Source organism: Saccopteryx bilineata, chromosome 8 (assembly GCF_036850765.1).
Source record: "Saccopteryx bilineata isolate mSacBil1 chromosome 8, mSacBil1_pri_phased_curated, whole genome shotgun sequence".
In the NCBI taxonomy this organism is placed as follows: domain Eukaryota; kingdom Metazoa; phylum Chordata; class Mammalia; order Chiroptera; family Emballonuridae; genus Saccopteryx; species Saccopteryx bilineata.
In genome coordinates this window covers 51,746,273-51,762,242 of record NC_089497.1, presented here as the reverse complement: position 1 = coordinate 51,762,242, position 15,970 = coordinate 51,746,273, and the positions used below count along the sequence as shown (strand labels likewise).

Genomic DNA, 15,970 nt, shown 5'->3' with positions numbered 1-15,970 from the left:
TAGAGTATTAGAGAAACTACTAATTATTTTGGTAAACCTATTTTTGTTTAAAGAGAGTAACATCTGAAAAGCATATATCATTTACGTAATACTTTCATGGCCAGTACTCATTTCTTAAAACGAGGGTAAGTCCTCTAAAGCCTAACCATGAGGACCTTTACACATTTTACCACATTCCACCAACTTCTTTGTCCCTTGCACTGAACTTTCTAGGTAGATCTGAACTTTTCTAAATTTTCTTTGGAAGCTTAAACCATGGGAAGTACTAACACAACGTTTGCTCGTTTTTTGTTTTTGTTTTTTTTTACCAGGCACTACCATGTCATGGTTTCTGGGCACTGGCCTTTAAAGGCCCCTAACAAAATTCTTTATCCTCTCCTAACTGTTTAGGGACAACTTTCAAACTGAAAGTCGCTATGCTCCCGTTGCGTATGCAGCTTTGCTGTACACCGACCAAACTCTACACAAGTAGAAGGAAGCAGGACCTTACACCAGTCACCGCTGTCTATGTAGGTCGACAACCTTAACTACACTTTGAAATGCGCAGTTTGGGCATTTGGGCCTAACCCTGTGGCTAAGGGCATGGGAAAATGCCCCCCCCCCCCCAATTTATTAATGATTTTAGAGAAGGGAGAGAGCAACAGAAACATCCATCTGTTCTTACATATGCCCTGACCGGGGCATCAAACCCTCAACCCTTAAGTAACCGACCTAGCTATCCAGCGAAGGCTGCAATCCTTTCCTGTGACACGGTTTGCAAAAGGAAATATATACATTTAGTTTTTACATCTTCATTGCTTTTCACGCTAGCCAGTTAGGTCTGGGACAGGCCCCGGCACTTACTCAATCGACTAAGAAGGAAGTGCGCATTCGCGCGCGGAGAGCAGGGACGAGGAGACCGGAAGGAGACTGACCTTTTCTGCGCAAGCGCACGAAGGCCTCTCTCATTGATCACCTTGACACGGAAGTAGGAGTGGTTCCCTCTGCCCAGGCGCTCGGGCGTCCTGTCCGCCTTTTTAGAGATTGACGCGCGGTGCGGACTCGTTTGTATCTACAGAATGTAGCCGGAGGCCCGGTCCTCAAATAACTGCCTACGCAGGTTTTCTCTTAGCTCAGGAAAGCTTCTGCGTAAGGCGGCGATGCCCTCCGGCTGAAGTACCCAATGTCTGTCAGACCGGTAGGGTCGCTCCGAGTTCTGAAACAGGTCGGAGTTCGGGGGAGGGGCGGTGAAAAGTATAATAGTTTCTGTCGAGTCCCCCTGCCCTGCCCGCCCCGCCCCGCGCGGCCTTGGACGGCGGTGTGAGTTCACATATTACCCAAAATGAGTACTTGACTTGCCGACAGCGCATGGGGCCCTCTGAATAATACTTCTCAAGTATTGTTTACAGGGGAAGCGAGAAAAAGCTGAGGGGTCCAAGCCATGCTGCTGAATCAGTGTACATCGTAAAGACAATCTAGAAGTTATAATCATTCAAGATCGTTTATTTTTTAGTCTGATGTTTTCATCTTCATTTTGCTGGGCAGAAAGCCAAAATACCGGGCTGCCTTGTTCAGGGCCGGACGCCTGCCTAACCTGACTTGGAGCTTCAGAGCCATGGCAACGAAGGAGTCAGACGCCAAAGCAGAGTCGGCACTCACCCCGTCAGCCAGTCCGAGCAAACAAGTGTCTGAAACACCAAACTATACTCTCAGATGTACTCTCGTGGGACATGCGGAAGCAGTATCATCAGTTAAGTTTAGTCCTAATGGAGAATGGCTAGCCAGTTCTTCTGCTGATAAAGTAATTATAATTTGGGGAGCCTATGATGGAAAATATGAGAGAACACTTGATGGTCACAGCCTGGAAATATCAGATGTTGACTGGTCATCAGATTCCAGTCTTCTTGTTTCTGCTTCAGATGATAAAACTCTCAAGATCTGGGATGTGAGATCCGGAAAATGTTTGAAAACACTGAAGGGGCACAGTAATTATGTGTTTTGCTGTAATTTCAACCCACCATCCAACCTCATAATCTCAGGATCTTTTGACGAATGTGTGAAAATATGGGAGGTGAAAACGGGAAAGTGCCTGAAGACTTTGTCTGCTCATTCTGACCCAGTTTCTGCTGTTCATTTTAACTGTAGTGGGACCTTGATAGTGTCGGGTAGCTACGATGGTGTCTGTAGGATCTGGGATGCTGCATCAGGTCAGTGTTTAAAAACACTGGTTGATGATAATAACCCTCCTGTCTCTTTTGTAAAATTTTCTCCAAATGGAAAATATATTCTTATTGCAACTTTGGACAGTACTCTTAAACTATGGGATTACAGCAGAGGCAGATGCCTGAAGACATACACTGGTCATAAGAATGAGAAATACTGCATATTTGCCAATTTTTCAGTTACTGGTGGCAAGTGGATTGTGTCTGGTTCAGAGGATAATCTGGTTTACATATGGAACCTTCAGACTAAAGAGATTGTACAGAAATTACAAGGTCATACGGATGTTGTCATCTCAGCAGCTTGTCATCCTACAGAAAATATCATTGCATCAGCAGCATTAGGAAATGACAAAACAATTAAACTGTGGATGAGTAACTGCTAAACACTTTAGAAATCAGGTAGTAGAGTCAAGTTGGCAAGAAGTCAGATATTTGAAAAGATGGTTTTTCTTAATTTTGGCATGGTTTGTTATTCTTAACATTGGCTTTTAAGACCTATAAGCTAAATTTACAAAGCAAGTCTGGAACCTAAGGCTTCTGACTTTTAATCTTTAAGTTGGTTATTAATGTCTGGTGTCTGTCCCTGATTAGATTTCCATTCTGTTCCTCTCCTTGACTGTTTTAGAGGATTGGTATATTTGAGAAATATTTAAAAGACTCACAAGACAGAATGATTTAATGAGGGGAACAACGGAGTTTGAAATAACTCCAAGGTTTTTGGTTGGGAGATCAGGTGAATAGAAGCATAAAACTGGCCCTGGCTGGTTGGCTCAGCAGTAGAGCATCAGCCTGGCATTAGAAGTCCCAGGTTCGATTCCAGGTCAGGGCACACAGGAGAAGTGACCATCTGCTTTTCCACCTCTCCCCCTTCTCTCTTCTGCAGCCATGGCTCAAATGGTTTGAGCAAGTTGGCCCTGGGTGCTGAGGATGGCTCCATGGCCTCACCTCAGGCCCTAAAAATAACTTGGTTGCTGAGCAATGGAGCAGTGGCCCCAGATGGGCAGAGCATCCCTGGGTAGGGGGCTTGCTGGGTGGATCCTGGTTGGGGTGCATGTGGGAGTCTGTCTCTCTGCCTCCCCATCTCATTTAACAAAATCATAAGCCTGGGATGTGGGTGAAATGGAGATGTCAGATGCCACTTACATACTTGAAGTGATAAGCCCAATAGAATCAAGTATGTAAGCTGGGAAAAATAAGTCATGGTTAGGTTTGTTCTGAGAGTCTAAAACATTATAAATGGCATTTTGCTGAAGGATGCCTTGTCAGGTTGTGCCCTCTTGTGATTTTCAAGTAAGCTAAATGTCTGACTGGTGAGGCTGCTCTCTTTCATTATGTATCTGACCCACTAACTCCTACCCATGCTTCAAACTTAGTTTAGAAATCACCAGTTTGTGGAGCCATCATTGCCTGACTCGAACCACAGCTGACAGCTGAATTAGGTTTTCTTACTACAGGTATTTCTATATTTTCTGTTAGTAAAGTTCAAAATATGTCATTTACCAATTTGTATTGCAATAACATGGTAATGTTTCCAGTATATTATGTGTTCTGTGGAGCCAAGAAGTATATTATTCATCATTGAATTCTCAGTTTTTGTATATAGAAGGGACTCAAGTAATCTTTTTTAATGCTTTATTTTATTGATTTTAGAGACAGAGACAGAGAGACAGGAACATTGATCTGTTCCTGTGTGTGCCTTGACCGGGGATTGAACTGGCCACCTGTGAGCTTTGGGAAGATGCTCTAACCAACCAAGCACTCTGCCCAGGGCTCAAGTAATGTTTGAGTAATGACAATGAATTATAACTATCAACACTTCATTCATTCTTTGCTTGCTTTCACTAAATTTTTGGAGTCTCTGATACTATTCTTTTTGTTGATTAAAATTAAAAGTATCTGTGAATAGCCTCACATATTACTTTTAATTCAAACAGGGCTTATAGAAGATTGAAAGTAAAAAATGGTTTCTGGCGCCTGACTGGACGGCGGTGCAGTGGATAGAGCGTTGGACTGGGATGCGGAGGACCCAGGTTCAAGACCCCGAGGTCGCCAGCTTGAGCGCGGGCTCATCTGGTTTGAGCAAGGCTCAGGAGCTTGAGTCCAAGGTCGCTGGCTTGAACAAGCGGTCACTCAGTCTGCTGTAGGTCCACCCCAACCCCCCGTCAAAGCACATGAGAAAGCAATCAATGAATAACTAAGGTGCCCCAACGAAGAATTGATGCTTCTCATCTCTCTCCCTTCCTGTCTGTCCCTCTCTCTGTCTTTGTCATAAAATATATAAATAAATAAATTTAAATGCTTAAAAAAAAAGGTTTCTGCCCACTACCTATAGACATGGTAAAACATGAAAAAAAAAAATCTAGAAATTAAGCAAAAGGTAGTACAATAATTTAATTGAAAATATCAAGAGCAAAACTCTTTTGTATTATACAGTATCTCATACTAGTGCTCACTAAATCTGATTTGCTTGACAAGCTCTGAAGAACTTAAGATATTAGAGTTATTAGCAGGGTATGACTGCTAAGAAGTTAGAATGTGAGTGTATTAGAAGTGGGGTCAGATAGGGGCAACTCTGAAATTCTGGCCAAGGAATTTGTATTTAACCCATAAAGAGGCAGTCACTATTAAGTTACTGAATAGGAAAGTGACGCAAAATGAGAAATGACTGTGTACATTCTTGCTGCATTGTAACATCTGTGAGCTTTGGTTTAATGAAACATTTTTATTACAACAAATCTCCAAGATACACCACTTTAAAATTCTACTTTAAAATCAGTATTGTTCTGTGAAGAAAGATTACTTATTTTTAAATGAAGTACATTAAAATTTACCCATATTTAAAACATTGGTTTAGGTAAGATGTAATGTTACATTACAAAATAATCAAGAAAAGCTAATCTGATAAAATGTATAAGAAATGATGCTTTTTAATAATAAAATTTCAAGTGATAAAAATCAAGTGATAAGAATTTGGTATCTGTAAAGAAGCTATGGTCAAATTATTCTCAAATATATAGACAAACATCATTAACATTAGATTATAAAGCTATAGGTAGATTGGCATATTACATTTTACTGAGTATTTTATTATACCAAGTTCCCAAATACCTGCATATACTGCTTTTTAATTTGCTATAACCTTAGGAGACCTAGCAGGTTGAGATGGCTGTGAGGACTTGTCATCCATTATTGTGAGAGAATAAATGAAATACGGAAACTAGAAACCAGCATCCATTCCTAAATATGAGAACTTGGCACCCCAGTGAAAGTGAGATACATATCAGATGCAAATGCTTTTGATAGATTTTTTTCATAACTGAAAAGTTTAAACGCAATAGTACAGGGACCAGTTGGGAATTCTAAGCCATGGAGAAGAGGTGACTGATGGCCCCATGCAACTCCATGATGCTGGGATTTCAAAGTCCTCAGAAACTTGTGGCCAAATCATTTTCATCACCTTGCCAGGACATTTTCAAGAAATGTACTCCTAAAAACCTGCCAGCACATCCAAAAATGGCAAAGTGTGGTCTGGCTGCTTCTCAGGGCTCTGAGAAGAACCGTGACACTTGCAGAATCAGCTTTCTAAGATGTACTGGGCAGTGTACTCAGCTGGACTTTCTTACCTCTCCAGAAATGAGTACAAAGAGAAATGCAGAAAAAAGAAGCCATTTTGCCATTTTGGCTTTTGGGGAGAAATCGCTATGGTAATGGGAATTAAAGATATGGTACCTGACTCTAAAGAAGAGTGAATATTAAATGGAAATATGTTGTCTCAATTTCATTCTTTCATTTTATCAAAAAACCTGAGAGGCTGCATTTAACCTGGATCAAAGACATGAAATTAGACAAGTCACTTCTTTAAGAAACTTTATTTGTACCTCTAGAGGAGAAATAGGGAAATGGTATGTTCGTACAAACCATACTTTTAGGAAATGGATCCTCATACCACATTCTTTTTAATATAGGCTTGTTGCTGAAATACTTCTGGATTTTCATAATCCAGCCGACTTGGATACCTCTGCTACTCTGTTTTGGCCTTCATAGCTGCTTCCTCTCTCAGACGAGCTTTCTTTTCTAAGTTCAGACTTGTTAAAGACTCTTTTCTGTTGGCAGCCTAAAATGAAACAAATTTAAATGAATGATTTGTGCCTGTTTGGGAATGACAACATGACCTTGCACTGCTGTAGGAGGTTCACCAGGGCGGCACACGAATGGCACACAGCACAGCAGTCCCTCCCCGTGACCTCGGCTTCCTCTGATCTCAATCCAGCAGTCCCTCCAGTCAAGCACTTCTCTTCCTTTCTGGCCTCATTCGTTAAATCTTCTAGCTTCTCTTCTAATTTATCCCCTTTTCCTCCTTTTAGCATTAAATACCTTCTCGTTTCCATTTAAAACATTTTTTTAAATTAAAAAAAATTTTTTTTGAGAGAGAGAGAGGAATACTGAGCCATTCTTGTATGTGCCCTGATGAAGGTTCGAACCAGCAACCTCTGCACTTTAGGACAATGTGCCAACCACCCGAGCTATCTGGCCAAGGCTTTATTTTTTTTCTTAAATGAGCAGTGGGGAGGCAAAGAGGCAGACTCCTGCATTGCCCTGACCAGGATCCACCTGGCAAGTCCCCTACAGGGTGATGCTCTGCCCATCTGGAGCCATTACTCAGCAACCAAGCTTATTTTAGCACCTGAGGTGAGGCCATGGAACCATCCTCAGCACCCAGGGCCAACTTGCTCCAACTGAGCCATGGCTTGCAGGAGAAGAAAGGGGGAGGAGGGGGAGGGGGAGAGAAGCAGATGGTTGCTTTTCCTGTGTGCCGTGATGGGGAATCGAACCTGGGACTTCCACATGCCAGGCCAACGCTCTACCACTAAGCTATAAGGCCAGGGCTAGCTGAATTTGTTTTTAGGTATTGACTGATTTTTAGAGAGACAGAGAGGGCAAGGGAGAGAGAGGGGAGGGGCACGGGAGGGATTCATTTATTCCACTCAGCCGTGCATTTGACTGAACCTGCCACCTTGTTTCGAGATGACGTTCTGACTGATGCTCTCCATTTTTATCCCCTTTTCTTCTTTTACTTTTCTTTGTTGCTACCATTTTTCTTTCTCCAATTTATTTGTATACTTTCACACCCTTCTAGTTCTTTACTCCTGTTTTACCAAAAACATCCAGTTTTAGGGATCCCAGACTTGACCAAATACTTCTACCGATGACTTCCAGCAGCATCTACCTTACTGCTCCACCCTCAGAGCAGACAGAAGAGGGGGAGTGGCCACCATCCCCTTCCCTTGCTTCCCTCCCTGTAACTGGTACACTTCTGTGAAGGTTATATTAACAGACCAATTTCAAAAATTTATCCCAAATAAGTGACACTAGCACCTCATAAGGTAGTATTATTATATCTGTGAAATTTCACATGTAAAGAATTAGGTATGGGAACGGGAGGAGAATGGGAATGGTAAATTGAGGGTGAGCACAAAACATAGTAGCTAATTTCTCCTAAATCACATTAAGTTCAAAAGTTAATCCATTTCAATTAAAAAGGTTCTCCATTCTAGTAGCATCTGCCAACTTTTTAAAAATGGATAGTTCCATAACAGGCAAATAATATAGTTTTATGATGCAGACCATGAGAGGAGCTCTGGCGAAGACAGTGGACATCCTAGAGAGTAATTTGTTTCAGTTAGTAAAATCAAGTATACACGAAGCAGTGCAGATTTTTCAGATTTCTCGAAACCCCTGTATCCTGTTCACATGCTCTGCAGGTCTCAGTCTGAAAACTAAGCATGAGACGTCAAAGAGGGAGCCAAGAAAAACTAAGTGGGGCAGGAACAAAGTCATCAAGAGAGCTCCACCCAAGGTCTGCACACTGCGCTTCATGCTCCCACAAGGTCAGCCGAGATGGTCACTGTTTTCCATTCCGAGGCTCTAAAGAGAACTGGAAGTTACTTCCTTTTACTCTAGACTCTTGGGAGAAGGAGGTCAGTTATCACTGGCTTTGCAGAAAAACCTAATTAATATATAATTATTGATATAAGACATCTCCACATGGAAGCTGTGATACACAGAATTAGATTATCTACAAAATTAGATATGGTGTTCAAATAAAGGTTTGACCAGACCTGCTGCATACAAAAGTAACTATATTTTAATCACAAGATAGTATATTATAAAGTTTGGTAACTTGTAAACTTGGCCTTCAATTTTTATCATGTCACTTATTAGCTATGTGATTGGGAAAATTAACTTCTTTTAAGCTTCGTGTTTTTCCTTTATAAAACAGATAAGAGAACCTACCTCTTAGTTTCATAGGGTTACTGTGGTAATTAAGTGAGTTTAATAGTGCCTGCTGTATAATAAGCATTCAAAAGTGGAAGCAATTTTACCATCATCTCAAATGAGGTCTAGTTTCAAACTGTGACTCTTATTACTGAGATGGGCAAGTTACTAAACCTCCTGAGCTGTTTCCTCAGCTATAAATGAGATCCTAATAATACTATATATTTATCTTGCAGTGATATGACGTTCAAAGGAGGTAACAGCAAAGTACTGGGAAGACACTAAGTAGTCAATCAGTGATATCTATTAATAATGATCTGTTAAAGATTTCTGGACTTCAGTTCCTATCTGTTGCTTAGGAGCTATGGTCTTTATACATCTGGCCCAGCTGGGCTCAGCCTGGAGGACAGAACTGCTCACAGGACTAAGGCAGTTAGAACGAGGATAAACAAGCCCATGTACTGGGAGTGCTTCATAGACATGCATGGAGCTATCATTAAATTTGCCAGTGTTGTGTTTCTTGTTTCACCTTATTTATCACATCTGTGGATAACCAAATACTTTTCACTTCACAGGAAATTGAGTCCTTTCCCTTGCCAAGGCTACAATGTGCTGCTGATCCCCATGCACACCATCCTAGGTTTGTCCCTACTATATCTTACTTTGTTTCTTATACTTTCTTGTTTTTTTTTTAAATTTTATTTTATTTTATTTATTCATTTTTAGAGAGGAGATAGACAGAGAGGGAGAGAGAGGAGAGAGAGACAGAGAGAGTGAAGGTGGGGAGGAGCAGGAAGCATCAACTCCCATATGTGCCTTGACCAGGCAAGCCCAGGGTTTCGAACTGGCGACCTCAGCATTTCCAGGTTGACGCTTTATCCACTGCACCACCACAGGTCAGGCCATACTTTCTTGTATAGAAAGCCTCCTCAGAGAATAAACATGAGGGTCAATCCCTGATTTCCTCTAGTCCTTTATGAAAAACAAACAGAGACAGAGATAAAGTCCACTCTCACCTTCTTGCCCTCGATAACCATCAAGATGCATCCTGCCACTGTCAGGGCAATCATGACATAGCTGACCTTCACCCGCATCTTGTTCTTGGCAGCATCGAGCATCTCAAACCTAGTAATACAATGAGATCACGAGAGAAAGTTAACTTTCTGAAGTTGCCAGCATGATATAAAGCTCTGTGTACCATAAATTAGAAGTGAAAGGAGGTAGAGCCTGGAGATCTTGTAGGACTTTAGGGAGGATGGGGCATTTTCACAACTCACTCTAAAATACAGTAAGATACCACAATTTTAAAATAGAAAAAAGGAGAAGAAAGTATGAAGATAGAAATGGAAGCCAAGTACAACCCCTCTTGACCCCCCCCCCCAAAAAAAAAACCCCTAACCTATGCTTGCTATGGTGGGGCCCAATTTTGGCTCTCAATTCTTGCTTGAGTAGCCAATGCGGAAAGTGGAACCAGTAGCTGTTTCCCCTTGAGATTCTCAAGAAGATACTATGTAACATAATGGTTACCTGAACATCCTGACAACAGAAAGGCAATGAGCCTCATAAATTTCAACACAAAGCACAATTCAGAAGAAAACAAACACAGGAGGGAGTTTGAAACAAAGTGCTTTTTACACCCAGCTTTCTGTTCTCTTCCATGAGCCAGAAATAGATTTGAGAATATCTGGAATAGTAGAAAGAGCCTTAAGCAACACTCCTTTAATGTTCATCTTTTAACTATTGTTTTGCTAAAATTGAGTGATGGTAAACTTTAGCTCGTTGGCAAGTTCCTCTTCTCACTTGTCCGGTGAATACAGACCTAAGTCCCTTAATAGAAAGTTGAGGATTGGGCGGCGATGGCAGTGGACGGGGACTGGCAGGATTTCTATGAGTTCCAGGAGCCTTCCCGGAGCCTACAGGACCAGGAGAACTGTAACGTGAGCCCCGAGGCACCGGCAGGGCCAGGCGGGGCGGGCTACGGCTTTCCAGCGCTAGCCTGCAGCTTGCAGGAGAAGCTGAGCCTGTGTTTCCACCCCTCGGGTCCGAGCGCCGAGCCCCCGCGGGCGGCCATGCGGCCCATTACCGAGTGCAGCCTCCTGCAGGGGGACGAGATTTGGAACAGATCTCTGCCCTGACAGATAACTACGGAAACGTAATGCCTGTGGACTGGAAGTCATCCCGTACCAGGACCTTGCACTTGCTTACTCTGAACCTCTCAGAAAAAAGGATAAGTGACAGCTTGCTCTTTGATACATCAGACCAGGAGGAGTTGAGAGAACAGCTGGATATGCATTCGATCATCGTGTCCTGTGTTAATGACGAGCCCCCTCTTCACTGCATTTGTGCCTGTCTCTTCCTAAAGCTTTAAGTCTAGCAACAGCTACCCATGGATATGTCACTAGTCATGAAACACTTTTGCCAGTTCCAAGGATGTTAGTGCCCTTTAATAAATGTTGGAAAAAAAAAAAAAAAAAGAAAGTTGAGGATTGGATTATCATTCTTGTGTGAAAGCTGTGCGGCCAAACAAGAAAGAGTCTGAAGAGAAGATGCTTCCACCTTGGTGATTCTGCATGGAGGCAGTGGGTCGAAGTTCTGTTAGCTGAGTGTCTGTCTGGTAGGGCTTCAGGGCAGGGCATGTGGAGTCCTAATGGGCCCTGGAGAGAGAACTGGGCTATTCAGTGGAGTATAAATAGGAAATAATTATCTCTAGATGAGATTGGAGTGAGTGCTATCTCCCCCTGTACCCCCCCCCCCGATTTTAAACACATATTACATTTGAAATCAAGGGACTTTAAAAATGCTTGGAGCTCTGGCTGGTTGGCTCAATGGTAGTGTTAGCCAGGCATATGGAAGTCCTGGGTTCGATTCCTGGTCAGGGCACACAGGAGAAGTGATAATCTACTTTTCTACACCACCCCTTCACCTTCTCTCTGCCTCTCTTCCCTTCCTACAGCCATGGCTGGACTGGTTCAAGTGCATCACCCAGAGCACTGAGGAAGGCTCCATGGAACTTCCGCCTCAGGCACTAAAAATGGCTTGGTTGCAAGCATGGCCCTAGATGGGCAGAATATTGGCCCCAGATACGGTTTCCAGGTGGATCCTGGTTGGGGCACATGTGGGAGTCTGTCTCTATCTAATCTCCATTCCCTTGGAAAAGAAGTTTATAAAAAGCAAAAATAAAAAACAATAAAAATGCTTGGAAGAATGCACAGGATCCAGTGACATCGCAGATAGTAGAAGGAGCAACCTGAAAGTGTATACACGAGGTGTCCCCAAACTATGGCCTGCGGGCCACATGCGGCCCCCTGAGGCCATTTATCTGGCCCCCCACTGCACTTCCCAAAGGAAGTGGTCTCTTTCATTGGTGGTCAGTGAGAGGAGCACTGTATGTGGCAGCTCTCCAACGGTCTGAGGGACAGTGAACTGGCTCCCTGTGTAAAAAGTTTGGGGACCCCTGGCTGGGACCCAGTGAGGCAGCAATGTGCATGGAGTTCTCCAGGCACTGAAGCTGGGCCTGCAGGAGGGAGAAAGCAGGGACAACTGCTAAGGACAGTGAGTTGTTCTATTTAGAGTATCTAAGATCCCACCAACCACAAACTGACTACGCATGTTGACAATTTCATGTGAAATGGTATTTTCAACTGAAGTGCTGTGCTGCCCTCCATTCTACAAGGAGCATTCACAATGAGCAACTTAAGCAGTGCCTGTTCAGAACCATCAGCACAACTATAAATGGTTGCCCAGGTTCAGAGAAAGGCCTTCTAGGTCGACTCACTAGGTAGTACTTTGGGCTTGAGGGGATCTGGGAACCACCTACAAGGCCAACTAAAGAAGGTGTTCCATGGCAAAGTCTATATAGCACCCATTAAGGCCATAGGTATATACCAGCTTGCTTTCTGCTGGGATTTTAAGGGAGAAATTGGGACAGACAAAAACCTGATGTCACTGATATTTCCCAGGAGAGTATACTGTCACTTGAGCGAAGAAGGACCAGGGATTTCATGCTGAAATAATTTTTCCTGCTGAAAATAATGTGCTATTTAATTTAATATGCAGAAGTAGAAGGCCTCTTATCTTCCTGGAAAAGATATCCTGAGTGAACCTACATCTTTTGCAATCATGACTTGAAACCAGAAACCAGAAGGTACAAGGATAGTGGTTCTCAACCTGTGGGTCGCAACCCCGGCGGGGGTCGAACGACCAAAACACAGGGGTCGCCTAAAGCCATCGGAAATACATATTTATTATACAATACATTTTTAAATAAAATATGGCCCGCCGGGGTCACGACCCATAGGTTGAGAACCATAGTCTAGGAGCTTTGCCCCAAATCCCTGTCTCTGAAGAGGATGATGCCCCACAGGGAAGATGGCTTCTATCTTTTAGAATCTCTGCTGGCCAAGATGCAGACCCATCAGTGGGGCAGTGGTTCTCAACTGGGGGACATCTGATAAAGTCTGGAGACATTTCTGACTGTCATTAATGAGTGCTGCTGGCATATAGGGGGTGAGGAGGCCAGGGATACTGCTAAACATCCCATAATGCACAAGACAGCACCCAACGACAAAAATTATCTGGCCCAAAATGTCAACAGTGCTGAGGCTGAAAAATCCTGCATTAGAGGAATCTGTACTCATCTACAGACTCAGAAAGTTCCAAGATCCCAGCCAGAGTTGAGTTTAAGGAAGTTGTTGACAGGAGGTACTCTTTCCTGGACCCCAGAGAGAACATGTTGCTTTTAAATACTTTTATGCCTATGTCTGAACACTTGAGTGAACTGTATAAGATATAGTTATTGTCACTGACACCTAGCTGATATATCCAGAATAAAATAAACTAAAAAGAGTGTAGTCACATTTCTGTAGCTAGAAGTCAAATCAGCTGCTGCCTTCAGAGTATCTGCTGTTCACTAGGCACTACACCACATACCAAGATTGTAACGCAGATTTATTAGCACTGTTTCTATTCCAGGTACGTAGAGAAGTGAAAACTTTTAACATCTGGTTGAAAGATTTTAGATAGACTGAGAGGAACTGCATTTCCTTTAAAACAGATCAGTGAGAAATAAAAGCTTACTACCCTAAGTTCAGCACTCACGAGATAGTCTCGGGGATTTCATCTTCCTTTTTGAAGCGACCTGACCATATCAGGATCTTCTTCTCCCAATCTGTAGGTTTGTGTAATGGCACTCTGTGGCTGTAAGTGTCTACGAGAAAAACAAAACAGGACACCTTACTTACGTGTGATTAGGACTCTCCACTTTCCCAACCAAAAAATGCAATTTGTGCCATTTTAGGTCTATTGGGTCTAAATTTATGCCACCTAAGTAGATCTCATTAGTAAGTCTAGAGTAGGGATAACCATCAGTGGGGGTAATAAAGACGAGAAGGCCAAGGGCTGAGCCTTGGGCATGACCCACGAAATGGGACAGGAGAAAGAGGCAGCAGAGGAAAATGGAGTGGCCAAAGAGGCAGATGAACAAGAAGGGCACAAAACCAGCCTGTTAAAGAAAGGGAAAGTCATTGAAGATAAGGAGCAGAAAATTTTAGGGAATCACAGAATGTCAAGGTTAGACGGGACCTTGGAGATAATCTCATCCCAATTCCAGATATACTGCTTACCTCTCTCTTGCAGACAGACCATCTTGTTGACTGTTACCTACATGTCACACTCATTCCCACCTCTAAACCTTTGTGTATGCTGTTCCTTTCACTTAATTGGAAGGCAACAGCAAAAGAACAAGAAAGTCAATAGGAAAACTATAATCCAAAGAACCAAAGGTGAAAACAGAGGTTTAGAAGTATAGAAATAGTACTGCTATAGTTTTATCTAAAACTTCCAGGACTTGGTACAACTCTTGCTTCACTATGTTTTCCTTCTCCTCTTAAGTACTATATGCCTATTAAGGACAATTCAGAAAGTATTCCTGTGAAAAAAAGATAAAAATCATCTCTAATGCTCTTGTCATAGCATAACCCCTGGATTTTTATTTTGCTGTGTTTCCTAAGTCTTATCCCCGTAAGTATGTATTATGTAATTTATAGCTGCATCATACAGTGTAAAGTTTTGTATCCTGTTTTGTTCATTAACATTATAATTTCCATCTAGTACATGGTATTTATAAGCACCATTTCCAACAGCTGCATAATCTCATCAAGTGGATCTGACATACATAAAAAATCATTCCCAGATTATTTGACATTTAGATTTATTTCTCATTTTCCTATTACATATAAAAAACGGAAGCATCTTTGCACTCAAAGTTTTTCCCACATGTAGGGATTATTCCTTAGGATAGATGCCCAGAAGTGAAACATTAGGTCAAAGGGTATAAACATATTCAAGCTCTTGAAAGTCTTTGAAGATGGTTCCTTTCTACTCTCTAAGACCTGCCTGGCCCAAGTATACTCCCATGAAGAATCAACAAATAATTCTTAGGACCCTACAATTTATAAATTATGCTCCTTTCTGTTGTGGTAACAGCAAGAACAGTACCGACTAAACATGGCTGAAGTTAATGCTCAACCCAGAGCTTTGCCCAGGTTATATTTTACCCAAAACATCATTTCTTGATTTGGTTCATCTTTGGGGTTCCTTAAAAGATAATTTCAAGGCAACTGTTTACTTTGGTGCCTCTATTCTCCTATGAAAAGTGACAGTCCAATCTTTAAGGCAAGAAATAAACATGACAAATGAGGAAAATAAAGACATCATTGCTTCAGTGAGTACAGCCAGTGTCGGTACCCTTTGAGAGGCCTGCACCAAATGACAGTATATGATGTAGTCCCCCTGTGATCACCTGTCCTTTAGGTTCTTTTGATTCGAAACTGTCCTACTCTTTGGGCGCTGCTTTGTCCATAACTGGAAAAGCCAACACTTACGGGATGGAGCTTTTGGACTCTCTTGTGGTTTGGTGCAAAATTCATTTCTTCTCTTCAAATCAAAGTTTCTGGTAAGCCTTACAGATGATGAAGCATCTCTTTCATATAACCTAAAACAATTTCCTAGAAATGAGAGAAAAAAAATGTTTCAGAGAAAGAAAATCTGTTGTCTCAAAATGAGAAATGCCTGCAAGGTATGTGTTTCATGTAACAAAATTAACTTATTTAGAAAATGAATGTACAACTCTATATGTAAGACACATAGACAATATTTAGGGGTACAGTGCTTGGTGCTGTTTTAAAATATACACATTGCTCATTAGAAAACTAGGAATTTACAAAATAAACATTTAATCAGCTGTAAGTTTTATAAAAAGTACTTCTCACATCTTATGATGACAATGAAGGTTCTGGTAGAAATATTAGGTATTATGGCACCTGGTTGTTCAGGTCAAAAATAGCAACCTCCCAGATTTGATAAACCAAGATGCCAAGTTGCCAATACTATTCTGGTCAACACTGGGTAGGGCGCTGCAATGGCAAGGGGCTCTCAAAAGTATTGTTCGTTCTAAGCCATAATTCTCCAATTAAAAAATCAACTTTGCTGACCAG

General features: G+C 42.0%; 3 protein-coding genes across 13 annotated transcripts in view; 1 reads left to right on the top strand and 2 right to left on the bottom strand.

The window, feature by feature from the left end:
* Positions 1 to 15,970, bottom strand: part of LOC136312241 (protein mono-ADP-ribosyltransferase PARP15-like) — a 328,256-nt gene that overhangs the window by 230,313 nt on the left and 81,973 nt on the right. The window lies entirely within an intron of this gene.
* Positions 996 to 5,987, top strand: WDR5B (WD repeat domain 5B). 9 transcript variants are annotated; one of them, XR_010726826.1, is made up of 3 exons: positions 996 to 2,600; positions 3,575 to 3,655; positions 3,852 to 5,987. XR_010726826.1 is itself a non-coding variant. In XM_066240849.1 (2 exons), the coding sequence occupies exon 1, from the start codon at positions 1,595 to 1,597 to the stop codon at positions 2,582 to 2,584; it is 990 nt and encodes a 329-aa protein (XP_066096946.1). In that variant the 5' UTR covers positions 996 to 1,594; the 3' UTR covers positions 2,585 to 2,600; positions 4,136 to 5,987. The 9 variants fall into 9 exon arrangements, 4 of the variants coding, with proteins under 4 accessions (XP_066096946.1, XP_066096944.1, XP_066096945.1 ...); XR_010726825.1 differs by having other exon boundaries at positions 996 to 3,655; positions 3,858 to 5,987; XR_010726824.1 differs by having other exon boundaries at positions 996 to 3,655.
* FAM162A (family with sequence similarity 162 member A) overlaps positions 6,056 to 15,970 on the bottom strand; it is a 33,645-nt gene continuing 23,730 nt past the window's right edge. For all 3 annotated transcript variants that reach the window (XM_066240850.1, XM_066240852.1, XM_066240851.1), the window contains 4 exons: positions 15,359 to 15,481; positions 13,575 to 13,683; positions 9,494 to 9,602; positions 6,056 to 6,315 (listed from right to left, as the gene is read on the bottom strand). In XM_066240850.1, the coding sequence (XP_066096947.1) occupies positions 6,223 to 6,315; positions 9,494 to 9,602; positions 13,575 to 13,683; positions 15,359 to 15,481 (434 nt within the window). In that variant the 3' untranslated portion in view covers positions 6,056 to 6,222. The remainder of the gene's footprint in view (positions 6,316 to 9,493; positions 9,603 to 13,574; positions 13,684 to 15,358; positions 15,482 to 15,970) is intronic.